The 26423-nt window shown below is 50.2% G+C and overlaps 2 protein-coding genes and 1 long non-coding RNA gene across 3 annotated transcripts in view; 1 reads left to right on the forward strand and 2 right to left on the reverse strand.

Annotated features, from left to right (window-relative positions):
- Positions 1–26423, reverse strand: part of LOC146423359 (uncharacterized) — a 97173-nt gene that overhangs the window by 4086 nt on the left and 66664 nt on the right. The window lies entirely within an intron of this gene.
- Positions 1952–20903, reverse strand: LOC146423360 (uncharacterized). Its single transcript, XR_014847571.1, has 3 exons — positions 20773–20903; positions 14773–14867; positions 1952–1966 (listed from the first exon to the last, which is right to left on the reverse strand). It is a non-coding gene; the product is annotated as an uncharacterized LOC146423360 (long non-coding RNA).
- Positions 9111–13551, forward strand: LOC146423361 (uncharacterized). Its single transcript, XM_085044849.1, has 4 exons — positions 9111–9213; positions 11447–11525; positions 11915–12429; positions 13023–13551. Exons 2-4 carry the CDS (start codon positions 11474–11476, stop codon positions 13425–13427), a joined length of 972 nt encoding a protein of 323 aa, XP_084900975.1. The 5' UTR covers positions 9111–9213; positions 11447–11473; the 3' UTR covers positions 13428–13551.

The following is a 26423-nucleotide window of genomic DNA, read 5'->3' on the forward strand; positions in this document are numbered from 1 at the left end:
AGTTACCTATTGACCACTTCTTTCTCACAGTGAGTGTGACACAGTGAGTGTGACACAGTAGGCTTTCATGGAACCCAGGAGATGTTGTGACACTTTGGAACTTCGTGGAACCCTGGAGATGTTGTGACACTGTGGAACGTCGTGGAACCCAGGAGATTTTGTCCAACCTCATGGAACCCAGGAGTTGTTGTGACGCTATGGAACCTCATGGAACCAAGGTTTCATTGCGACATTACTGCAGCCCCTCCTCCAGCTGCTGAGGGGGTCAAGGTCCCTATGCACTCAAGGTCCCTTGTGCCAGATGCTCAGGGATGGCTGAGCATGGCTCATGCTGACTCTCATTGTCACCACTGGGATCATGGAATGATGGAATCACACAATGCGTTGGCTTGGAAAGGACCTTTAAAGGCCATCTAGTCCAGCCAGCTGCCATGGGCAGGGACATCTTAAAGCAGAGCCAGCTGCTCACAGCCCCTTCTGCTTCATCAAACAAAGGGTTTGTTCAGCACCAGAGCCACCTGCCCAGTGCCTCTGCCTGCCTGCAATCATAGCCTCTGATTATCGGCTCTAACGAGGCCCTGGGGAGGCTTCATCAGAAAGAGCTTTCACTGGGACCTCCTCATGCTCCAAGACACTTTGAGTGTTTCTTGACTTGGATTTCTTGAGGGATTGCTTCTATCTCCTCTCAGGATCTCAGGATCCTGGACTCAGAACACCAAATACATGACAGGGCTCAGTAAAACAAAGAAAGGCCTAATGAGTTGTTACTTTCCCATTCCCTCTGTCAAGTCTTCAGGACTTGGACAGATAATTAGAGAGATTTGAGGAGTGGAGATAAAGATTACAGTGATTGTGAGGCATGGAATAGACTCCACTACTCAGATTGTTATGAAGCAGGTATGTCTTTATTCCAGCTGGGGTGCATGGCGGGTAGCCCCTCCAAAGGCATGCACACCCTCAGCAGCACTTCACTTGGTTTACATTAGGTTACAGATTACATATGCATAAAGTTAGACAAAGCCCCTGTACATATTCATTACCAATCCCCGCTTCGTATTATATTGAGTTCTAAGTTCATTTAAATATGCTCGCACAAGCGCAGTGTCTCAGATTAATTGTGGGCACGGGTCTCAAATAATTAATGATGGTACAATCGATAGTCTTCCTCATGATGAACTCTTCACCCTTCTCCCTTGCACATGCTCCCTTGGTTCTTGGTCCAAGTCCAAGCCTGAGAACTAACTTGTACCGATCCTGGGGTCTAAGGGCGGGATGCTCGGTCACACTTAGTGGTTTTTCGCAATTATTTGGTTCTCTTCTCTCTATCCAATCAGCCCTGATTGCTTATCCCCAATCAGCCCTGATTGCTCAGGGCCCGGCTGTGCTGTCCCTGAACCAACCTTCAGAGGAAGAAACGATCAGGTTCCAGCACTGTTTTCAGTACTGCTTTACCCACCCCGAGGTGACAGCAGGAGGCTGTTGTTGCCTTTTCCTTGGGAGTTGCAGATCACAGCTGGTGTTGCCACCTGAATTTTATCAGTACAACTGCAATTGTCTCTTTCCATCAGTGCAACCCTTGGTGCTTTTGTGACAGTGAATTCAGTATTTTTGTCACAGGCATCATGATTAGCAGAGATTGAAATGTTCACAATTCCCTGAGCACTGAGTTGAGGAGAATTAAAGGCACTCGGGCCACATTCACAGTGCTTAAACACTGCCCTGTTGCTGGTGCTACTGAAATAGAATCAACTTACAGAGGCCATCAGAGAAATTGCCTCTGGAGTGTCAAATAAAATGAAAAAATCCACCAAGAGAAGGAAAAATGCAGAATTTCTTGGCTCACTTCATTGCTTCCTCCTAGCAGCAGCAAATGGAGATGCCCAGAGGGATTTGCAGCTGCTGCTGATCCCAGTTGGAGCCCAGCCTGCTGCAGAGTCCCAGTGGAACCTGAGCCCAGCCCAGGGAGCTCCCAGAGTGTCCTGCAGATTCTTTCTCTGAATTCAGTCACGGTTGCATTCCCTAACAAGTCCTGCTACTACCTCCTGTTTCCTTAGGCTAGAACAGTCACAATGAAAACCTTACCAATGGCACAACTTCCCAGTCCACAAGGAAAAGAAAGGCCAAGTTGTAAAGTTCTCCAAACATTTGTCCTGCTTTGCTACATAAGTCATGCAGCACTCACCGTGTGGAAAGCCAAGAGAAGCTGCAATTGGTGGAACATCATAGGACAGAAGTCTGAACTCGTTCCCCACAAAAGGTTCTAGAAAAGAGCAAACAGGACTGTGGACAAGATTCTTGGAAAACTGAAACAGCTTTCAGCAAGTGAAATGAAAATGGAAAGAAACCATCCAAGATGTTTTCCTCTACTTTTTCCTATGCTCCCCTATTCCATGTTGCATTACTTTTCCATTCCATTTTTGCAAATGGATCTCACCTCTAAATCTATTATTTAGCAAGTTTTAGACACTCTAAAATACCATTTGCTACACACAGCCTGCCTTGCCGTGTTTTCCTTGGCAAGCAATGCTGGAGACATAAGTGCAGTGCTTGGGTGAGGCACGAATTCTACAGACAGGGAATGTGCCCTGATAGTGTTTGAGCCTCAGCAGGGACAATGCACAGCAGCCTTGCTGTGCTCGCTGCCCATGGAACCATGGCAGGAGCAGCTGCTGAGGTCAGAAGCAATCGCAGGGACCACCCTGCTCCAAAGCCCCTTGGCAGGGTCAGGCTCCTGCCATGGCTCTGTGTGCCAGGGACCGGCAGTGCTGGGTGCAGGGACACCAGGGAGGGCACAGAAATGCTGGCTGAGAAATGCTGGCTGAGAAATGCTGGGGGGCACAGCGAGATGGGCGTGTGCAGCCGGCCAGGGCACAGGAGCAGCACGGACAGGGAGCCACAGCCTGCAGGAGACATGGCCAAGGGCTGGGCAGGGCTGGCAGGGCCAGAGGCACCCAGGGCTTTGTCCCCTGGGCTCTGGCACTGCCTCTGGAGGCCCCACTGAAGGAACTTTCCTCTCCGGGTCTGCACTTTGCTTCTCCCTCTCCTCTCCCTGAGGAGGCTGGCAGGGGTTGCAGTTTTATGACATTTGTCCTTCCTCCCCCTCACATCCCACTGCCCCACAGACAGCCCTGAGCCACCTGTGAGGGACAGGCCCTGCTGTCCCAGGGCTGGGCTCAGCCCTTGGCCTTTCTGCTTCCTCCAACCAACTCAGGCTTCTCTCAGCAACCCAGTTCCCTGCTCAGAGCCTTTGGCTCCCTGCAATCCTGGCCCCAAGGATCTGCTCTCACAAGTCCCTGGGGAACCTTTGGCAGTCCCTGCCCTCAGTGGGGCTCATTGGTGCTCCAAGAGACTTGGAGTTTTGCTTCTGACTCCTTGAGCAGCTTCTTCCACCTTCTCTCAGTCTCTGAGGGTCACAGACTCAGCCCCAAATCCACCGTGGGGCTCATTCAAGTACAGAAAGCCCTCAGGAGCTCTTTGTCTTTCTTCCATTGTCTTCAAGAGTTCAGGGCTTGTGTAGCTCATTGGAGTCACTTTGGAGTTCTGTTAGGGAGGAAGATTTCAAAGTGCAACCCATGAGTTTTCTTTAATCAAGGAATTATTTTTAATATTCATTTCAGAGAAGAGCTGATAGAAACATTCTGCAAGTGATCTTGATGCTGAATGTCTCCTTAGGAGGTCTTTGCCTGTAGAAGAATGAGCCCCTTGCTGGCTGACCCTGTTGGGACCACCTGCTCCTCACCCCCAACCTCACCATGGCTGACATTGTCCAGCTGGGACTGACATCCCTGTTCCCTGCATCAGAAACTTGTCCCTTGAGCTCTGCAGCTGGCTGTCCCAGCCCATTGCTCCATGTCCCACCTGCTCTCCTCAGGGCTCTGCCTGCACACAGGCCCAGCAGAAGTTTTCTTGTTTGTGAGCAAAGAATGGAAAAGCCTGAGCAGGTTTCCTACACAACAAACCCCACTCAGGAACCACATGCTCAGTGCAGGCTGCCTCGGATGATGTCACCCATCTACAAGGGACAATGTGACCAGAAATGATCTCTGTAAGCAGAATTCTCTGAGTCTTGAAGCAGAATTCTGTGTCCCTGTCCTTTCCCTTGATCTCTGTTGCAGATAGAAGTTTCTGGTGCCTTTAACCCCTCTTTTGAATACAAGCAGATGTGCCCAGGTGTGTTAAGCAGGTGTTGCTCAATGTTTGTGCAAAGAGTTTGTGTTCCCAATGGAATCCCAGAGATCACTGTGACACTTTGGGGCCACATGGAACCATGGAGACCAAAGTTACACTGCAGATCCCCATAGGTTAAGGGAGACCATTGTGACTCTGTGGTGCCTCATGGAACCAAGGGGTCATGGTGACACAGTGGGGCCTCATGGAACCCAGGAGTGCATTGTGACACAGGGGAACCTCATGGAATGAAGGGGACACTGTGACACTGTGGGGCATGTTGGAACTCAGGAGACCATTGGTGACAGAACAGGAGCTGATGGAACCTGTGGACCATTGTGACACTGCAGAACCAACACAGCTGCTGGACCTTGTCACCTGGCCTTGCACAGCTCCCTTGGGAGGCACGGCAGGGCCAGCACCCTGGGAGCCTCAGGAATTCTCCTCTGGGATCCACGGCACACATTGCGAGGGTCTGGAACTCCAGTTTCTTGCAAGGAAAAGATGTTTCTGCCCTTGAAGGCAAAGCCCTTGAGGGGCTGAAGGCCTAGTGGGGCAAGATCTTACTGTGACATTTCACTGCCAGCCTGTGATGTTGAAGATGAGGCCACTGCTGTGACATGAGCCTGAGTGAAAAATGATTGGCCTCAGCAACTTAGGGACAAAATGTTCATCACAAAACTGCTCATCCCAGCAGCGACAAGACAGGGAGAGAGGAAAGGGGAGAGGCAGGCCCAGGGGGCATGGCTGCAATGGTGATGGCTGTGAGGTCACTGCCACTGCAGCAGCATGCTTGGCCCTCAGCTGACATTCTGGGCAGAAGTGCTGTGATGTCACCCAACACAACAGGAATTCCATCCTTGGGGAGGGGATGGTTTCACTATGTCAGGTTGCACAAAGCTCCTGTCCTTGGACAATTCCTGGGATGGGGCAGCAACTTCTCTGGAAAAACAGTTGCAGTTTTGTGCCAATCTCTTTGTAAAATATTCCCTCCTTATAACAAATCTAAATCCACTCTTGTTTTGTTTAAAGATATTGACCTTTCCTCTGTCACTGCAAGCTTTGGGAAAAAGAAACACTCCATTTTTCTTGCACTTTGACCAATATTTTCCCTTTTTCAGAAACCTTGGAGAAGAACCCCAAAATCTCCCAAGATCGGGTTTGAAGCAGCCGGTAGAGGCTGAGGGCCCTGCACTCAGTTGTGTGGAGACTGAGGACAGAACAGGAATAGAAGGGTTCAAGCCACTGAGAGGGCTTGAAGGGTTCCACAGATGGTGGAGCTTTTCTTCATAGTGGAAATGAGCATGAGGAAAAAATAATGGCACCAAGGACAGCTAGAGAGGTCCAGACTGGACACAAGGCAAAAGGAATTTCTCTGCCAGGGCAGTGCTGGGATGCAACACCTTCGCCAGAAGGAGTCTGGGTCAGCCCAAGGCTCTGTGTGCCAAGGCAGAGCCAGGCAGGACGCAGAACTGTCAGGGAAAGAAGGGGCCAGCGAGGTAGGGCAGCCGGGGGACGATGACAGCCTGCAGGGACAGAGGCACAGGGCATGGACAGCGTAGGACAGCCTGGGTTGGAGATGGCAGAGGGATGTGCAGAAGCTGCAAGGCCCTGACAGAGCCAACTTGTGCAGCACTTTGGCCATGGCTGCTGTCCCTGGCCCTGAGGCCAGCAGGACACAAGTGACCCTTGCAGCCCAGGGGCCTCATGGCCTCCTTGTCCCTGCCAAGCAGCCTGGCAGAGGCCACCCCATGGTCCTGCCCTTGGCATTGGACATCCCCACATGCCAGTGCCCCAGGAAGAGCCCTGAGCACTGAGGGAGGGACAGGATCTCCCTTGCCAGGGGCTGGGGCTCAGGGCTTGGCCCTTTGGATTCATGAAACACATCCAGGTAGGCTCAGCACCAGAGACACCTTTGCCTTGCTTGTCCCCACCTGCCATCACTGCCTGCCATGTTCTTCTCTTACTGCAACAAGGGAAACCCTTTCTCAGTCATGTCTGTTAGTGGAACCCATTGAAACTACAAGGAACTTGAGTGTTTCAATCTCACTTTGAGTTTTTGAGAAGTTTTTTGAACACACCCCGAAGGACTGAGTCTGATGCAAACAGCACCAAAGCCCCACAAGGGTCATTCCAGTCCCTGTGCTGTTGCTGTGCTGCTGAGCTGGGCTGGGCTCCTGGCACAGAGGAGCTCCTAGCAGGCAGCAGCGCTGCAGAGAGACAGCTCTGCCCAGGAGCAGCTCCTGTGCACAGCCCAGCAGGGCTGGGGCACTGCCAGGCCATCTCAGGGACACGAGCAGGGCACACCCAGAGCTCACAGAGCTCAGCACTGGCAGGGGCTGTGCCATGGCCCAGAGGGGGCTGTGCCATAGCCATGGGCACCTCTGGGGCTGTGTCAGAGAGCCACAGAGCAGCTGTGATGTCAGAAAGCAGCTGTGTGACATCCCAGACTGGGTTGTGTGAGGTCGTCAAACAGCTAGAGCATCAGAGAGAGGATGGTGTGATAACATAGAGCAGGCTGTGACATCACAGTGTGGTGAGGTGCCATCGCAGAGCTCACTGTGACATCAGAGTGGGCAGTGAGGTCACAGAGCAGACTTGGCCTTCATGAAAGAGGACTCTGTGACATCTGAGAGCAGCTTTTTGAAGTCACAGAGAAAGCTGTGACATCACGGAGTCAGTTGCAACATTAGAGGGTGGCTGTGTGAGATCAGAGCTGACTGTGTGACCTCACAGAGAAGGCTGTGACATCACAGTGTAGCAATGTGACATCATAGAGCAGGTTGTGACATCATAGTGTTGTTTTGTGACAACACGGAGGGGGCTGTGACAGCACAAAGTGACAGTGTGACCTCCCAGAGTGGCTGTGTGACATCACAGGGGGCTGTGTGAGGTCACTGGGGAGGTCACTCGGCCCAAGTCTCCCCTCACAGTTCCCCCAGACAAGTCCAATGCTGCTCGTGCACAGCAGGGTCCCCTGTCCCCCCAGGTCCCCCCTGTCCCCCAGTGCCACAGCCTCCCCCAGAGGATGTTCCATGGTTTGACCCCCAGAGCCTGACACGGGGACAGGGGGTACAGGGCCCTGGGGGTAGGGACAGGGGGACAGAGACCTCCAGCAGTGTAACTGTGTTCTCCAGGGCAAGAGCCTGGCCCAGGGCTCCTTCACCCTCTTTCAAATGAGGGCTTGAGAGCACTTGAAAAATCCCCAGCAAGGGATCAGCAAAAACCAGATTTAATTTTGAGCGACAGCACAACAAAGTTCCTTGGCAAGAGTCACTCTACTCCTGACTGGACAGTTCAGGCACACCAAGGAAACAGAGCAACAACAAAATAAAAAAAAATCCAGGCAATCAAATGAGAAATTGACTGGGAACTGTTTGTATGTGTGTGTGGGGTGGGTGTGTGTGGGTGTGGGTGTGTGTGTGTGTGTTTAGGTGCATCTGACAAAAAGACAGTGAGGGAAAAGATAAAAGGAATATGGCCTAAAAGCTCGAGAGCCCTCAAACTTGACAGAACTTAACTTACACCTTAACCTTAACTTATATCTTAAAAATAATAACTTAGCAAAAGAACAACACTTAACAGTATTTAACCTAACTTATAACTGATGACCTAACAATTTAACAGACGAATACTATTTCACTTAGCTTGTAGCTTATATTAAACTTGGAATTACAGTAATGCATTTCAGAAAGCACTGTCACAGGAAACTCTAACACATTCAACTTCAAGTTACCCAGATTTTGAGAAGAGGAAGTCAGGAGAAGAGAGTGAGACAGAGGGAGATCCACAGTCATGGCCTTGGATCCAGCTCCATCTCAGCTGCTGTGATCTCTGGGGCCATGGGACGTGTCAGTGTCACAGCTGTGTCACAGCCTTTACCTGCTCTGCTCCCTCTCACTGGTGGGGTTTTCGGGGTGCCAGGGGCTTGGCAGCCACTTTGGGGCTGGACTAGAGGCTGCAGTGGCTGAGGGTGGGGCAGTGACCAAATACCCCCCAAACCCAAGCAAATCGCAGTATGAGGAGGAGAACTAAAACAAACCCTAAAAAACCACCTTGCTCACCCCTCCCTCCTTCCCAGGCTCCCAGCCTCCACCTGCAGTTCCTCCTCTGCTCTCTCTGCAATGGGAAATTTGTCACCAGCCACAAACTCTGCTTTTGCCTCATCCCGGGATCTCTTTCTGGAGAGGAAGAACTTTCTCCAGCAGAGATTTAGAGTGCAGCAGCCTTTGAGGCTCAGGGGGTTTCTTCTGCAGCTCCTTGTAGTTCTCCTCTTCCCATGCTGGGTCTCCTGCACCACAGAACTCTGCCAGCTGCAGCTTTACAAACATCAGCTCAAGGTCTGGATGCTCCTGAACAATGTGCTCGAGGTCCTTGGTGGCTGCATCCAATCTGTTCTTCTTGTGATCTCCCTTTGCATGGAGCCAGTGGATCTGCTGGCCCCTGGCCAGGGCCTGGCAGAGCAGGTGGAACCTGGGTCCTGCTGCAGGAGCTCGGGGAGCTCCAGGACTCGCTCTGGCTGCTGGCGAAGCCACCACACAAGCTGTTGCCAGCCAGGAGCCGAGGGCTCCGTGTGGCTCTGCAGGACCTTGTCCCTGGGGCTCGTCTGGATCAGCCATGGCACCGGGGACAGCAATGGCACCGGGCAGTTTGGGGTGAGGTTCAGTGTCTGTGCCTGGCAGAAATCCCAAATCCTTCCCGAAGGAGCAGAGAGTGCTGACAGAGCACAGCATACTGCTGCTGCTGCTGGGCACGGGATGGAGCCAAGGGTGATGTGAGACAAAGCCGGGATAAGAAGTCAGAAGTAACAGGAGTCAGAAATAACAGGAGGAGGAGCAGGAGGAGGAGCCGGCAGGAGAGGAGGAGGGACAGAGGAGGAGGAAGAGCAGGGGGAGGAGGAGAGATAAAGGCGGAGGAGCAGGAGGAAGAGGAGGGCTAGAGGAACGAAAAGTGAAGCAGGAGAAGCTGCCACGTGCGTCTATTGTTCTTTGTGTCCGCAACCCTCGGCCCCGGGAGCATCGCCCCCCTCCCCGGGGCATCCCGCAGGTGAGCGGGCAGGGGGAGCTCGGCCCAAATATCTTGGGTGGTGCCTGGGGTTCTTTTTGGGAGGGGGGAATTTTTGGACCTTGCAGGACTCCAAATGTGAGTCGCAAAAGCCCTTTGGTGGGGATATTAGGGTGTCACCCTGACGCGAGCTTTTTGTGGGGTCCCGGTGGTGTGTGCCGGGAAGAATGGGATGGGATGGGATGGGATGGGATGGGATGGGATGGATGTGGATTGGGGTGTGGGATGAGGTCTGAGGTAGGGGGATGGGTGGGATGGGGCCTGGGATGAGGCAGCTGAAGGTTCAGGGTGATGAAGCCGGGCGACCCACTCCTTAGGGGCTTGCGGAGTATCCGACAGCTGTGCGGGAGATTTGGGGTACCCCTGATCCTTCGGGGGTGGCGCTGGCAGCGGGGGGACACGTGGCTCCGGCACCTCTGGACCCCACCTGCTCGCCCCCAGCGCCCCCGGGAGTGGAATTTGGGGAGGGGAGAGGTGGGGGCCGCCCAGGCCGGGCCCCCCTTGCTGTCCCGGCAACCGGGGGCCGAGTGCGGGGGGAGCCCCGCGGGCATTGCCCGGCCCTGCCCGGCACGGCTGATGCCGCCCGCCCGCGCTGCGCACTGCTCCGGACTGGTGCTGCCAGTGCCGCGCGGGGCGGGGCCGCTTCGGGGACCCCCCAGGGCAGAGCGCTTTGGGCTGTTTTGGGGCTCTGGGCACCTGCAAAACCGGCGCTGGGCACGGGAAGAGCGTGTGGGGGCAGCTGGGGCCCTACTGGTGGCACTGGTGGCGCTGGGAGTGCCCCCGGCTGCGTGGTGAGCGGGGGGCGCGGTGGAGGGGGAGGGGGCTGGTAGCCCAAATGGAGCGAAATGGGCATTGGGACCCCCAGAGTGGGCAGGAGGGGCCTGGAACCCCCAAAACCAATCATAGGTGAGGAGGGGTTGGGGATTGAGGGGACGAAGGTGAAAGGGCAGAAGAGCAGGGGAAAAGAGGGGGATGGGACCCCCAAAGAGAGCGGGAGGGGGATGGGACACCCAAATGGAGGTGGGAGGGGTCTGTGGATTGGGAGAAGGATGGGAAAGGGGAGGAGAGGGGAGGGAAAGGGCAGGGATGGGAGTTGGGATGGAAGCAGGGCAGTTCCATGGGGGTCCAGCCCTGTCCCTCAGCACTCGATCCCCAGAGCAATTCCCTGGGGCTCTGGGGGAGGTGGACTCGCACTAGGGGGGTCCCAGAGCCCCCTGCCTGTCCCTCGGGGCTAATCAGGGGGTTCTCCTCCCCCAACAGCCATTGATGTGGCAGCTGTGGGGCAGAGGAGGGTGGGAAATGGGGGTCCAGGGTGGGTATGGAGGAGGAGCGAGAGGCATAGGAGGGAGAGAGGAGGAGGAAGAGCAGGAAGAGGAGGTGAAGGAACAGAAGGAGCAGGAGAAGCCAACACCCACCTGCTGAGTCTGCAGCTTCCTTTGCCCTGACAACATTCTACAGGTGTCCAGGGAGGGGGAGTTCACCCCAAATCTATCCAGGGATCCCTGAGAGGTGGTTTTTTGTGGAGCTGGATTTTTCTGGAATCGAGCTCCAAATATCTTTGCATGTGCCTGGGAGGGATTTTTTTGAGGGGGAGGGGATGTTTGGGTCTTGCAGGACTCCAAAGCTGAGCCATAATTGCCCCTTGGGCAATCCACCTGGCGATCGCCTGGCACCTGGGTGAGACATTGGTTCTGGGAATCTCCAGGAGAGCCAGGGGATGGAACATGGGACCCCCAGAGTGGGAGAGCAGAGAGAGGCAATACCGGAGCTGTGGGACCCCTGGCAGCCTGGAGGGGTGGGGGAGGCTGGAGATGAGGCAGGGCTGGGACACTGTGACACTGAAAGGGGTGATGGGGAGAGGGGGAAGCCCTGAGTGGCTGGAGTGGGGGGAGCCTGAAGAGGGGGACCCTGGGAGCCAAAGCGCAATCAGGGAAGGGACCTGTGGGACACCCAAAATCACCTGGCATCCCTTGGCATGGAATGCCAGAAGTGGAATCCCAGGACCCATGGGTCCCTGAGCAGCTTTGAGAACAGGGACTCCCTGAACTCCAAAGTGGGGAGATTGAAAACGGGCAACTCCTGGAGGCTTTTTTTTTTTACTTACTCCTGATTCTTGGAGGTTTTTATGCACCCCAGACACCTGATGACACCTAGAGATAGACTTGGGCATGAGGAACCCTGGACCCCCTTACACTTTGTTTTTCCCCCAAACCAGGATTTGTCATTCTCAAACCTTGGCCAGATGGAGAATGAGGCTGTGAGGAGCAGGAAGATGCCCCAGGACAGCCAGGCAGGTGAGGAGGAAGTCACTGCCCCTTTTCCCCTGTCTTCTCCTCCCAGCCCAGCATCACCCCTGCTGCAGGACAATCCAGCTAGTGATGCTGTCCTGCTGGGGATGGACTGGGGGGATGTCCTTCCCCTTCCTCCTGGCACGGAAGCAAATCCCATCCTCTCCTTGTCCTTCCCTTCTTCCTTCCCTCTCTTCTTCTTTCCTTCCTTCTCTTCCTCTCTCCTTGTTCCTTCTTCCCATCCTCCCTTTTCTTTCTGTTCCTTCTTGCCATTTTTCTTTTTGTTCCTTCTTGTCTTTCCATCTCCTTTTCCCCTCCTCTTCCTCCTTCCTCCTGTACTTCCACTGCTTATTCCTTTTCGTTGTTCCACCCTCTCCTTGTCCTTCCTGCCCCAGACAATGAGCTGAAGACAGAGACCACGGAGGACAAATTCCCCCAGCTGAGCCTCTTGGAAGAGATTGTTTTGAGCAGCTCCACAGTGCAGGAATTCAACGGTGAGGTAAAACCACAGAGATCCCCCATGAGGAGGGGCTGCAAAGCCAGCCCAGGGTGCTCCAACGAGGAAAGACACACTCTGTGCCAAGAAGGAGGCCAGTGCTTTAGCTGGAGCTCTGACCTGCTGGTCCAGCAGCAACTTCACACCAGGGAGAGACCCTACAAGTGCTTGGAATGTGGGAAGAGCTTCAGCCACACTTCCAACCTCTTCATCCACCACCGTGTGCACACGGAGGAGAGGCCATACACGTGCGTGGAATGCGGGAAGAGCTTCAGTCGGAGCTCCAATCTCATCAGGCACCAGCACGTGCACACTGGGGAGAGGCCCCATGAGTGTGGGGAATGTGGGAAGAGCTTCAGCACGAGCTCAATCCTAGTCCAGCACCAGAAGATCCACACAGGGGAGAGGCCCTATGTCTTGGATTGATGATATGATAATCCTTTATCCCCTATCGTTGGCTTATATGCCCAAGAAAGAAAAAAAAAATGTGTGGTCCTGTCTCTTTAACTGCACCCAGCCGCAGAGAGAAACGCGGGTTTTTTTGAAAACATTTTCCCCAAGCCTCGCTCCGGGGGAGGATTCGTCGCTCGGCAGAGACTGCGTGCTGGACGGGGGTCGGAGTGAGCTCTGTTCCCGTTTTTTCCATTCTTCTTTTTTTTTTTTTCCTCGTTTGGACCCCTTCTCTTCGATCTGCTTTGCCACCCGGAGACCCAGGAGGGCCAGAGGACAGCAGAGCTCTCCAGGGAGCTCCACCCGGCCCCGGGTGGGGGCGAGGAGGAGAGGGACTGCGTCTGAGAAAAGGACTTTTTATTCAGGTTGAATAACTGCCTTTCACCTTGTTTTTCCCCTTCCCCTGTGCCTTGTAGGGCACTCTGCGTGGTTTTGTTAAATAAATAGTTTTTCTTCACTTTCATCTGAGAGGTTCTGTTGTGGGTGGGGGAGGGGGTGTCGGGGCCCTTCGCTCTCGGAGGAGAGAGTCTTATCATTAACCCGGGACACCCTACGAGTGTCCTGAGTGTATGAAGAGATTTAGGACCAGATGGGGTCTCCGCAAGCATCAGCAGATTCACACGGAGGAGAGGCCCTTCCTGTGCCCCGATTGTGGGAAGGGCTTCAAACGCAACTCTGACCTCATCACCCACCAGCGCATTCACACCGGGGAGAGGCCCTACAAGTGTCCTGAGTGTGGGAAGAGGTTTCAGCGCAGGTTCAATCTCCGCGTACATCAGCGGATGCACACAGGGGAGAGGCCCTTCTGCTGCACTGACTGTGGGAAAGGCTTCAAGGAAAACTCCAACCTCATCAGGCACCGGCGCATCCACACAGGGGAGAGACCCTACAAGTGTCCTGAGTGTGGGAAGAGCTTCACCCAGAGCTCTAACTTGACCAAACACCAACGGAGGCACCGGTAAGGGAAGCCCTGCGAGTGCCCAGACTCTGGGAAAAGCTTCCTGTGCTGCTCCAACTTCATCCCCCATAGGAGGACCCTCATTGGGACGAGCCCTGGTGACCCACATTCCCCATGATTCATGTTGGGCAAACACCTGGCTGGTGGTGTCCACATTCTCCTGGATCCCCACAAGCACTAGGGAGGGTGATGTTTTTGTAGATTTGGAGGTTCTGAGTGGCTATAGAGTTTTCTCCAGTGCCTTGCACTCCAGAGGAGAGGCCTCAATCTGTCACCTCAAAACCACTGAATCCCACTGAAAAATGTTCAGTACCACCTCAAAATGGCTCACATTGCAAAATTACTTGACCCCACAGCCCCCTCAAAATCCCCAGGAGGGGTTGGATGGGCATTTGCAGAGTGGCATGGGGTTTGGAATGATGCCTTAAAAGCTGGTTAAAATAAGATGTAGACACAGCAGTATAGGGGGAAAAGGGCATTATTTTGGTTTTAATAGGATCTCAGGTGCCTCTTCATCAAAGGTGGAATCACGCTGAGGAGCACACCCATGTAAAACGCGTATACAATTTTATGGACCTTAGAAATTAGTATATTTACCTAAAATCTTTTAATAAGAAATTTAACAAATGAATTGTCCCCTTATTCCAATTATCTTTCTTTAAATGAGGCTACAGTCTAGTCTACAAAACCATGTTTTATTCAAGGTTGGAGCCTCTAGTTCTGAAATAGTAGGGGTGTTTAGTTTTCCCCAAAGAATTTCGAACTAGGCTAAATACCAGAGTACAAGGGTTATAGACATGTAGGGCTAAGGGACAGGGAGTGAAAGGTACAGGGAATGGGAAAGGGTATAAATTTTATAAAAAAGGGTATAAAAAGAGTATAAAGAGGACAAAAACCATCAGGCATCATTTCTCCCCTTTTTAGAGAGTAACCAGACTTTATCTTGTCTAGTCTCTAGACTACACTACACTACTTACAGCACCAGTTAACGCATTTAGCTATAGCAAAAATAACTACAATTACAACTATTATAAATGTTTCTTTTTCCCAGGCCCAGTCTGGTAACCATGAAGTGAGGGGGTGGAAGATATGGTCAAATTTCAAGGTGTAATTTTTGAAACTCACTTCATACAGAATTTGAATCTCCTTCCAAACTTCTTCTAAATCTTTCCATGTTATGATAATCCTTGGAGAACTCCCAAACTAAGCTAAATATCAGACTACAAGAGTTACAAACCTGTGGGGCTAAGGTACAAGGAGTGTTTGTGAAGGGTACAAGGAAAGGGAAAGGGTATAAAAATGTATAAAAAGAAAAGACAAAACCCATCAGTCACTGCCAGCCCAAGCACACACAAGCCTGCAGATACTTGGCGTTGTACAGGCGGCTCCAGATTCTTCTCCTGGAGCAGCTTCTGTGCCATGTGGGACACTCCTGGGTGTGTACCTGTCCTAGGTTACCATATAGATGCATTTAAGTATTCTATTACTACCAGCTGTGGGCCGTTACCTGTTATCACCTGCTAATGACCCACCCCAGATAACAGACAATGGGCCATCAAGGACCCACCACATGACTCATGGACTTATCTCATGCTATTGTGAGATGCTCCACCGAGGAGGGAGGAGCCAAGCATTCCCACCTGGATATAACCTGGCCTTGGAACTGCCTGAGCTAGCCCTGTCTACTGGGTTCCCAGAAGACAAGAGCTACCACTTGACCTTCAGCTGGAGACCAGACCTTCACAGGATCACTGCTTCAACTGAACTACTTCAGTTGGACTGCTACCACCACCCTAACTGGGTGTCAGGTTGTATCTGACTTTGTCAGTGTTTTTCCTTGTATTACTTCACCTATTTTTAATTTTTCCTATTAATTTTAATCTTGACTTGTGATCTCCCTCTGGTTTGTTTTCAAACCAATACATATTTTGACTCCCAATGTGGTGCCCGTCCTGAGGGAAAATCTGAAATATAATTCTATGAATCTATTCACCATGATGCTCAGCTTGGCTATGTAGGTACTGTATTTTGCTCTCTATATTTTTCCGCAAAATGGAAACTTTCTGCCCACTGTATTGCTCCTGTTGCGACCAGGGAACGGCACGAAAATTTCTTTATTGCTTTACTATGCCTATTGCATGATAACTTGTGAGGCGATGAATGCCATTCGGAATATATACTCAACTGTGTCTGCCTGGCCTAATCTGAGCTGCTATGTCTGGGACCTCCTCAGCAATCGCACCCAGCCCCTGGGGGTAGGAGGAGAGAGCAGTTCCTTCCAGCCTTTCAGGTTGGGTACAGCCGTTTTTGACAATATTGAGTTCTCACTGGATGTTAAGGATGGCTTAATCTTCTTGTCAGTTCTGTTTTCTTTTTTCTCTATGACCAGCACTGTGTACATAATGCCGAGGAACAGAAATTGTTCTCACTGTAATGTGGTACAGTGTCTTCTTGAAAAGGAAAAATGAAGCAAGTCAGCAAGCACCACGTCCACACAAACTGCCACCAAGAGGAAAGGAACCAAAAGAGCAGTTGACATCTCAACACAGACTATCGCCGAACCCGAACAGCCGGAGTCGCTAGCAGTTGCCCCGTCCAGAAAAAGAAATCAAAGAACAAATCAGTCCACATAGTGACAGATGAGGATGTGGCAGGACCATCGCACCCAGCAGAAGAGACGGAGCCGGTGATCATCACTCATTCTCTATCCCTGGGGGAGCTGTGAGACCTATGGAGGGAATTCACCCGGCAGGTGAACGAGTCCATCCTGACCTGGCTGCTCCGCATCTGTGATGCCGCAGCTAATGACACCATTCTGGACGGAAGTGAGGCCAGGCAACTGGGATCCCTGTCCCAGGATGTGGTCATTGATCAGGGGATTGGGAGAACCCAAGAAACTCTCAGCCTCTGGTGGCGATTGCTGACAAGTTTAAGGGACAGATACATCTGTAAAGAAGACCTCCAGATGCACCAAAGAAAATGGAGCACGATAGAACAAGGTATCCGATACTTGAGGGAATTGGCCATGCTAGAGATAATTTTCTCAGAAAACGAGAGGTTCCCTAAGAGCCCAGATAATGTCCAGTGCACTTCACAAATGTGGCTAAGATTCGCACGGCTCGGACCAGAGATATACTCTCGTTATCTGGCAACACTGCAGTAGAGGGAAGGCGAAGACAAGGTGAGCGTGTTAGCCAACAAACTGAGAATTTATGAAGACACCGTCACTGCCCCACTATGCACCCATGTCTCATCAGTGGAAACAAACCTGGCCGAGCAAGTCCAGAGCTTGATTGAAGAGGGCCACCAGAAACTAAGGAAAGGGCTCAAAGAAGGAATTTACCATGCCTCACCAAAACCATCAAGAGTCTCTGCCATCAGGAGCAGAAATCCCCAAGCCAGGGAAAGAAGACAAACTCTGCCACGTAACCTCTGGTTTTTCCTACAGGATCATGGGGAAGACATGAGAAAGTGGGATAGGAAACTCACCTCCTCCTTAGCAGCCCAAGTACGCAAATTGAAAAGAGAAACATCCACTTCAGGAGGCTTGTCTAGGTTCAACACTGCTCCAGTCTCTTGTAGACAAAACCCCCAGATGGTATAAAAATGATAATATGACGGATCCTCTTGAAGAGGCCTCAGGAACACATTTACAGGAAGAGAGCATTGTGTACCAAAACCAGGATTAAAGGAGCCCTGCCTCTAGCCAGGTAGAGGAAAGGGATCTATTGGACTGTAGGGATCCGATGGCCTGGCACGTCTGACCCACAAAGATACACGGCTTTGGTTGATACCGGCGCTCAGTGCACCCTGATGCCATCCAGGTATGCGGGGACTGAATCCATTTCTATTTCTGGGGTGACAGGAGGATCCCAGCAGCTGACTGTACTAGAAGCTGAAGTGAGTTTAACTGGGAACAAGTGGCAGAAACACCCCATTGTGACTGGTCCAGACGCCCCATGCATCCTCGGCCAAGACTATCTCAGGAGTGGATATTTCAAAGACCCAAAGGGACATTGCTGGGCTTTTGGGATAGCAGCTGTAGAGACAGAAGACGTAAGACAACTGAATACCCTGCCTGGTCTCTCAGACAACCCATCTGCTGTAGGACTACTAAGAATTGAAGAACAGCGGGTACCAATCGCTACAGCAACAGTGCACGGCCGGCAATACCGCACTGACAGAGACTCTGTGGCCCCCATCCATAAGATGATTTGAGAACTGGAGAGCCAAGGGGTGGTCAGCAAGGCTCACTCACCCTCTAGCAGCCCTATATGGCCGGTGCGTAAGTCCAGTGAAGAATGGAGACTGACGATGGATTACCATGGCCTGAATGAAGTCACACCACCACTGAGTGCTGCTGTACCGGACATACTGGAACTTCAGTATGAGCTGGAATCCAAGGCAGCAAAGTGATATGCAACCATCGCTATTGCCAATGCCTTTTTCTCCATTCCTCTGGCAGCAGAGTGCAGGCCTCAGTTTGCTTTCACCTGGAGAGGTGTGCAGTGCACATGGAACCGACTGCCCTAGGGGCGGAAGCACAGTCCCACTATCTGCTATGGACTGATCCAGCCTGTACTGGAAAAGGGTGAGGCTCCAGAACATCTGCAGTATATTGATGACATCATTGTGTGGGGGGACACAGCAACCGAAGTATTTGGGAAAGGAGAGAAAATCATCTGGATTCTCCTAGAAGCTGGCTTTGCCATGAAGAAGAGCAAAGTCAAGGGACCTGCCCAAGAGATCCAGTTCCTAAGAGTGAAGTGGCAAGACGGACGGCGTCAGATTCCTTCTGAGGTCATCAATAAGACCCACCGCGATGTCTCCACCAACCAGCAAAAAGGAGACGCAAGCTTTCCTAGGCACCACAGGCTTTTGGAGAATGCACATCCCTGAGTACAGCCAGATCGTGAGTCCTCTCTACCTCCTAACCCGCAAGAAGACCTATTTCCACTGGGGCCCCAAACAGCAACAACCTTTTATCAAACAGGAGATCGCTCATGCAGTAGCCCTTGGCCCAGTCAGGACAGGACCAGAAGTAAAGAATGTGCTTTACTCTGCAGCGAGGAGCCATGGTCTGTCCTGGAGCCTTTGGCAGAAGGTGCCTGACAAGACTTGAGGCCGACCACTGGGATTCTGGAGCCGAAGTTACAGAGTGTCTGAAGCCAACTACACTCCCACCGAGAAGGAAATCCTGGCAGCTTATGAAGGAGTCCAAGCCGCCGCAGAGGTGATTGGCACAGAAGCACAACTTCTCCTGACACCCAGACTACTGGTGCTGGGGTGGATGTTCAAGGGAAAGGTTCCCTATACCCACCGTGCCACCGACGCCACGTGGAGCAAATGGATTGCCCTCATCACATAGTGCGCCCGTATTGGAAACCCCAATTGCCCTGGGATTCTGGAAATTATAACAAACTGGCCTAAAGGTGAGAATTTTGAATTATCCTCAGAAGCAGAGGAGCAAGTAACACGTGCCGAAGAAGCACCCCCGTATAACGAGCTTCCGGAGAGTGAAAGACGTTACGCCCTCTTCACCAGTGGTTCCTGCCGAATTGTAGGCGCAGATTGGAAGTGGAAAGCTGCAGTATGGAGCCCCACATGACAAGTTGCACAGGCTACCGAGGGACAAGGTGGATTGAGTCAGGTCGCGGAGCTTAAAGCCATCCAGCTGGCTTTGGATATTGCCGAACGAGAGAAATGGCCACGGCTCTATCTCTACGCCGACTCCTAGATGGTAGCCAACACGCTATGGGGATGATCAGATTGCTGGAAAAAGGCCAACTGGCAGCTCAGAGGAAAACCCATCGGGGCTGCTGAGATTTATCAGGACATCGCCGCCTGGGCAGAAAAGCTGACTGTGAAAGTTCGACACGTGGATGCACATGTACCTAAGAGTCAGGCTAATGAAGAGCATTGTAACAATGAGCGGGTGGGCCGAGCTGCCCAGGTGAAAGTGGATCTAGACTGGCAGCACAAATGAGAATTATTTCTAGCTCGTTGGGCCCATGATGCTTTTGGTCATCAAAGGAGAGATGCAACGTACAGATAGGCTTGTGACCGAAGGGTAGACTTGACCATGGACAACATCTCAGAGGTCATCCACAGCTGTGAGACTTGCGCTGCAATCAAACAGGCCAAGTGAGTGAAGCCTTTTAGTATGGTGGACAATGGTCAAAGTATAGGTATGGGGAAACATGGCAAGTTGACTACGTCACTCTTCCCCAAACCTGCCAAAGAAAGCGCTACGTGTTGACCATGGTGGAAGCAACAACAGCATTTTTAGAGACCTACCCTGTGCCTCATGCTACTGCCCGGAACACCATCTTGGGTCTGGAAAAGCAAGTCCTGTGGAGACATGGTACCCCTGAGAGAACTGAGTTTGACAATGGAACCCATTTCAAGAACAGCCTCTTAAGCACCTGGGCTAGAGAACATGGAATTGAATGGATATACCACATCCCCTATCATGCACCAGCTGCTGGGAAAATTGAATGGTGGAACGGACTACTTAAGACAACTTTGAAGGCACTTGGTGGGGAGACCTTCAAAAATTGGGAACTGAACTTAGCAAAGGCCACGTGGATGGTCAACACAAGAGGCTCCATCAATCGAGCCAGTCCTGCCCAGTCCGAACCTTTGCTCACAGTGGATGGAGATAAAGTCCCTGTGGTACACATGAGAGGTATTTTAGGAAAAACTGTTTGGATTAGTCCCACCTCAGGCAAAAGCAAACCCATCCGTACACTTGGTGTGTGATGCAGGCAGATGGGGAAACTCGTGTACCGCAAGGAGACCTAATCTTAAGTGAAAACTGTGTAAAAAATTAGGCAATGATGTAGATGGTAATAGAAAAAGTGGTGGATAATGTCCTAAGTTACCATATAGATGCATTTAAGTATTCTATTACCACCAGCTGTGGGCTGTTACCTGTTATCACCTGCTAATGACCCACCTCAAATAACAGACAATGGGCCATCAAGGACCCACCACATGACTCATAGACTTACCCTATTGTGAGATGCTCCACACAGGAGGGAGAAGCTGAGCATTCCCACCTGGATATAACCTGGTCTTGGAACTGCCTGAGCTAGCCCTGTCTACTGGGTTCCCAGAAGACAAGAGCTACCACTTGACCTTCAGCTGGAGACCAGACCTTCACAGGATCACTGCTTCAACTGAACTACTTCATTTGGACTGCTACCACCACCCTAATTGGGTGTCAGGTTGTATCTGACTTTGTCAGTGTTTTTCCTTGTATTACTTCACTTATTTTTAATTTTTCCTATTAATTTTAATCTTGACTTGTGATCTCCCTCTGGTTTGTTTTCAAACCAATACAGTACCCCTGTCACTTGTCACCATCTCCACTGTCACCATGTTGGAAAATATACAAGTTTAAAAATTTTGTATAACTATTGTCAAAGGGTTCTGTTTGTCTTTACCATGGGAAAAGGAATTTTAAGTTTCTCTCCAGGGCATTGTTCTACCAGGTGAGGTCCAGTGGACTCAGCATATCAACAGACTGGGAGGAACCCAAAAGATAAAGGGTTATCAGCGGAACATCAGTGGGATATCAGTAACTATCTACAAACATCTACCTCCAGCAGGGTTGAAGACATCTGGTCCGTAAAGGAGTGATAGGAAAATTGAAGAATGAAAAATGTAATTAACATCAGAGGCGAGGAGATTCGGATCCAATGGGAAACTGAATACTGGGGGTTTGCTCAACTCTGGACCAATGAACACTGACCCAATGCTTTTCTATGTATGTTGACTTTATAAAATACCTGTAAAATGTAGTAAATGCGATGTGTCATGGAATGATTCTCCCTGCGCACCCGGGCTATGTGTGGATGAGATTATTTCTGTGGTACATCCTGGCCAGAGCAACATCCTGGCCAGATAATAAAGTAATGCCTTGAGTCTCTAACATGAAAAATGGTTTTTGGGGGATTTTGTTTTTCCTGCACTTTTGGTGACAGGCCCTGTCAGCCACACTCTGAGGGCTCCAGGTGGGACAGAGCTGGTTCATCCTTGACAGTCATAGGAATCTAAATATTCATATTGATGCCTAAAACAGGCTACTTGAAACTGAGGCCAAGAAAAATTAGATGTGTAAAAGCAGACAAATTTATTCAAGGCCTTCAAGGTACATTTGGGGAAGCAAAGTCCCCTCAGGGACTACACCCAAAATAGACTCAGAGTCATGAGCTCTTGACCTTTTATAAGTTCTGTCTTATTAGCATATTGCTCCCTAATTCTACAGTCACACCTTCAGGCGATGATATTGATCACCCCAGACCCTGCTCCCCCCTTACCATCGTAGTTTACATATTTTCAAGCCCTGGGGTAACAAATATGTCCTTGAGTCTCTATCCAGAGAGCTTTGTTTTGGTTCAGTGTGTTGGGAACAGAGGTTTTCAGCATTCTGCAAGAGCACAGAACTACACCAAGTTACAGACACATGAAGAAGAAAAACCCCCGAAATTATTAAGGTGTCAACTGGAATTTAGCTTATTGGGGTCCCAGCACCTGAAGACCCCAGTCTCATTTGCAAGTGCTTTTATAATGGCTGATTAGTTCTAATATAAAAGGAATTATTGTTTATTAGATAGAAGAAATAACAGAGTAAGGAGCTAAGCAAGTTATATACTACACAAAAAAGAAATAAAAAGAAAGTACTAGTAGATAAAATACAGCATGCAGAAAGGTACCTATAATTACAGCTAGCAAAGGAATAATACACTTTAGAAACCAGCGTATCTTACCAACTCCAATTTGGTGATACATCTGAATGCTTCACTCAATTCTTGAGAAAGTTACCACGGAGTTGTGACCAAGCTCTTGGGAGAAGACTCCTCCATGCTTCAGGGTAGAAATCTACCTCTGTGATAATGTATGTGTGTTTTATAGTGTAAAAGCACTATATGTGTGTTTTATATATAAATATATATGTAAATGTATATATAATTTTTAAATTTATAAATATAAATATATATACATTTTTATATAAATTTTATATATAAATTTATATATATTATATAAAATATATATAAATTTTATATAAATATATATAGATATTTTATATATAAATATATATATGTATAAAACACACTTTATGTGTGTTTTATAGTGTAAAAGCAGTGCTTTTTGGTCACCCTTTCCTTTCATCTCTTCCCACATCTGTTTTCCCACACCAATGTGTTGACTCTTGGTTGTAGTTCAGATGTAGTGTGCCAGGAGATGACCCCGTGCTGTGCCCTTTTGACCCCTCACTGGGCCATCCATGTGCCAGCCATGTGTGAGGGAAAGAGAGCGGAAAATGTCCTCCCAGCCCAGCTGTGCCCGCTCCAGGAGATCATTCCAGCCGGACACTGATCCTGGCAGGACTGCCAGGGAAGCTCTGCTCTGTGTCACCAGCCCAGCCCAGCCTGCCTTTTCCCCTCTCTGCCTCTCTGCCCTGCCCTGGGTGGCTGCAGGCAGTGCCTCAGCCCTGCTGGGCTGTGCAGAGCAGCTGCCCCTGGGCAGAGCTGTGTCTCTGCAGAGCTGCCCTTGCTAGGATCGCCCTCCAGCCCCAGAGCCCAGCTCAGCTCAGCAGCAAAAGCCCCAGGCAGCACGTTCCCCTCACCCTTGGGGTTCTCTCTCTCTCCAGGTGTCCCTGGGGCTCCAGGGGAAGCTACTGTCAAACAGCCTGAAGAAACTGAAAGGAGTGAGAGGGAGATGTCTTTACAAACAAACTGTGACTCTGCTGGTAGATAAAGCCAGGTACTGAGAGATGAAAGAAATAGTGGGAAGGAACCATAAATTCCATAGGAATTCCACTAATGGACTCACCCAAGACTGTGCTAAATCTGTGGATTTAGCTAAAAGAACAGTCACAAGGAAAAGAGGAAGGGGGGCAATGGATATTAGAAGAAAATCTGCATTAGTCAATTTGGGAAGTCTGTACCTCTCAAGTCCCTCAGCCAATGGGGAAAGAAAGAGGGAAATGCTGCTGGAAAATTAGGATAAAAGAGGCTGCATCCTCTAGCAATTGAGAGACCCCATGGGAAATGCCCATGACCTCGCCCTTTATTCATTAATAAAGTTACAGGACTCCTCTGTCTCCTTTTTGGACATAAATCTCTTGTGTTTTGGGATTAATTTTCCTGGCACAACCACTGAGGTTTAACTGCCTCCATGAGGAGACTAACTAATTTCCAGAAGTAGCATTTCTCCTCTCAGACATGAAATTGTGACTAAATATGACTGGGTTGTCCTGTTATTTCACAGGACACCCAGGCAAGTGATGGACAGGGATCTCCTTGACCCCTACTGAGGGAAGGGATCCAGCTGGGCCAGTGGAGGCATCTCATCCTGGGTTTGTGTTCCCAGCATTTCAGGGACGCCCAGTTCCCATCCTGATGCCTGATGGGCTTACCTAAAGCAGAGGCTAGACAAAGTTTAGAGAATAAAAATCAGTTAAATTTGTTGAAGGGCCTTCAAGGTGCATTTAGGGCAGACCAAGGCTACTCGAGAGGCTACACCCAAAATGGACTGCGAGTCACAAGTTTTTCATACTTTATAAGTTCTGTCCATTAACATATCGAGCCTTAATCCTCCAATTACACCTTCAGGTGATGATGTCAATTACTCCAAATTTGCTGCCCCCAGTTCCCTGTTGTTTCCCTATCTTGGGGCTCTGAGGCAACAAAGTGTCCTCGGATCTCGAGCTTTAGAGGAATTGTTTTGTCTAAAAATGCTGGGAACAGAAGTTTTAGCACTCTGTATGGAGTCCAGAGCCACACACTAAAACTACATGAAAATAGATAAATATTTTCATGAAATTATTTATTATTATTATAATGAAAAAATAGAAATATATATAAATGCATGAAAAATATAAAATCCTAAAATCCTAGGCATCACACCATAGCTCCCACTAAGCCACAGCAGGTGGGTTTCCTCTTGCCTCTGTGTGGGTTTCCTCTCTCTCTGCAGGGAGAGACACTCTAGAGGAGAAGAATTTGATGTACTGCGAGACTGATCCAAGAGGTGCCATTGATCCACGGTGATTTTTTACCTTCTATTTATATACATTTTCTTACATTTTATACCCTTTTTCCTTTTTCTGAACCCTTAGCCCTGCATGCTTGTAATTTTTATAGTCTGATATTTCAGCTTAGTTTGGGGTTCTGCAAAGCAGAAAGACCAAACATTGGCAGCAGGAAGCCGGAGAGCTCTTTATAATCTCAAAACTTGAGGCATCAACCAAGGGTTGAAGCCTTCTCTCTATGGAGCATATTTTGTAAGCTGGGCTCTAGCCTCATTTAGAGGCGCAGTAATTAAAATAAGGGGACAATTACTTCATTTTTTAAGTTTCTTATTGGGGAATAAGATATTATATTATTGGGTAGATATGCTAATTTGCGAGGTCCACAAAATTATATATGCGTTATATGGGGAGGTGCATCTCAGCATGTTCCACCTTTGAAGAGCTGTACACCTCAGATCCTATTAAAATACCCAGGTAAAACCCTTTTACCCCTTTTTTAACTGTGTCTGCATCATATTTCTACCAGCCAAAAGGTAACACCATGGCAAAGGCAGCTCTGAAGGCTGAAGGAGCTCAGGAAATCTTACAGGCCTTGCAGGAAAGCCTCCTCCAAGGACAAGAAGGATCTCTCCAAATTCCCATGAAATAAGCATCCATCTCCTTAGGCTGCTTGGCTGAATGGACAGAACTCCAGGACAAAGAGGCAGCAAACAGGAGATGGAAAGGACCTTTAAAGGCCATCTAGTCCAGCCAGCTGCCATGGGCAGGGACATCTTCAAGCAGAGCCAGCTGCTCACAGCCCCTTCTGCTTCATCAAACAAAGGGTTTGTTCAGCACCAGAGCCACCTGCCCAGTGCCTCTGCCTGCCTGCAATCATAGCCTCTGATTATCGGCTCTAACGAGGCCCTGGGGAGGCTTCATCAGAAAGAGCTTTCACTGGGACCTCCTCATGCTCCAAGACACTTTGGGTGTTTCTTGACTTGGATTTCTTGAGGGATTGCTTCTATCTCCTCTCAGGATCTCAGGATCCTGGACTCAGAACACCAAATACATGACAGGGCTCAGTAAAACAAAGAAAGGCCTAATGAGTTGTTACTTTTCCATCCCCTCTGCCAAGTCTTCAAGAGTCGGACAAAATAGAGAGGTTTGAGGAGTGGAGATAAAGATTCCAATGATTGCTTTGAAGAGGTGATAACAGCTTTGTGCAGCTGTTCCAGGATATCCTAAGGAGATCCAGGATATCCAATATCCTAAGGAGATGATGACCAATGGAAAAACAGTTCCTTGTCACCCAACACGAGATAGACAACTCTGCCCATCACCTCCACCACCCAGCCCTTTCTCTCAGTGGTCACCTGGGACTTGCCTCACTTTCTGTGACATGAGACTTCTCCATTGAATTCTGCAGTGAGGTCACAGCTCCTTTGCACCAACTTCCACCTCCTTTCACCTTAGATCTGTCTGCAAACAGGCAGGGAAGGGTTTTTGCTAATTATAGAACAGAAAAGATATTAATTAAAAGTAATAACAGCTGCTGCTGCTGCTGCTGGGGTGTTTTGGGCAGCCCCTGCACATGAGTTGAGGTTCTGCCAACTCTCACCTGAGCAAAGGACAGCAGCAGCATTCCCGTGGAAGCAGGTGAGGCTCCCAGGGCAGTCACTGGGCACTGCTCTGGGTGGGCTTCAGTCCCATCCCAGTGGAACGAGTCCCTCAAGACAGGTCTGGTTCCTCTCCCAAAATGCTGCCCTTTGGGAATGGACATGGCAAACCTGCACTTGAGGTGGCCACAGAGAATGTGGGTATCCAAGAGCTGCCTTTGGGAGGCACAGAGGGTTCCACAGGTCCCCAGCACCTGGAGCTCCCCTCTCCCTCGCACGGTGCTGCAGTTGAGCAGTCTGAACCCTGTTTCCTCAAGGGCTGGGTGGGAGCTTCTGTACTCTCAGCAGCTGGAGGAGATGC

Source organism: Lichenostomus cassidix, unplaced genomic scaffold (genome assembly GCF_008360975.1).
Source record: "Lichenostomus cassidix isolate B80296 unplaced genomic scaffold, HeHo_3.0 HiC_scaffold_864, whole genome shotgun sequence".
NCBI lineage: Eukaryota > Metazoa > Chordata > Aves > Passeriformes > Meliphagidae > Lichenostomus > Lichenostomus cassidix.

Coding starts and splice junctions, on each gene's coding strand:
- LOC146423361 (XM_085044849.1), top strand. CDS start 11,474: ATGGAGAATGAGGCTGTGAGGAGCAGGAAGATGCCCCAGGACAGCCAG. Junction 11,526..11,914: donor GCCCCAGGACAGCCAGGCAG/GTGAGGAGGAAG, acceptor TTCCTGCCCCAG/ACAATGAGCTGAAGACAGAG. Junction 12,430..13,022: donor ACACAGGGGAGAGGCCCTAT/GTCTTGGATTGA, acceptor ACACCCTACGAG/TGTCCTGAGTGTATGAAGAG.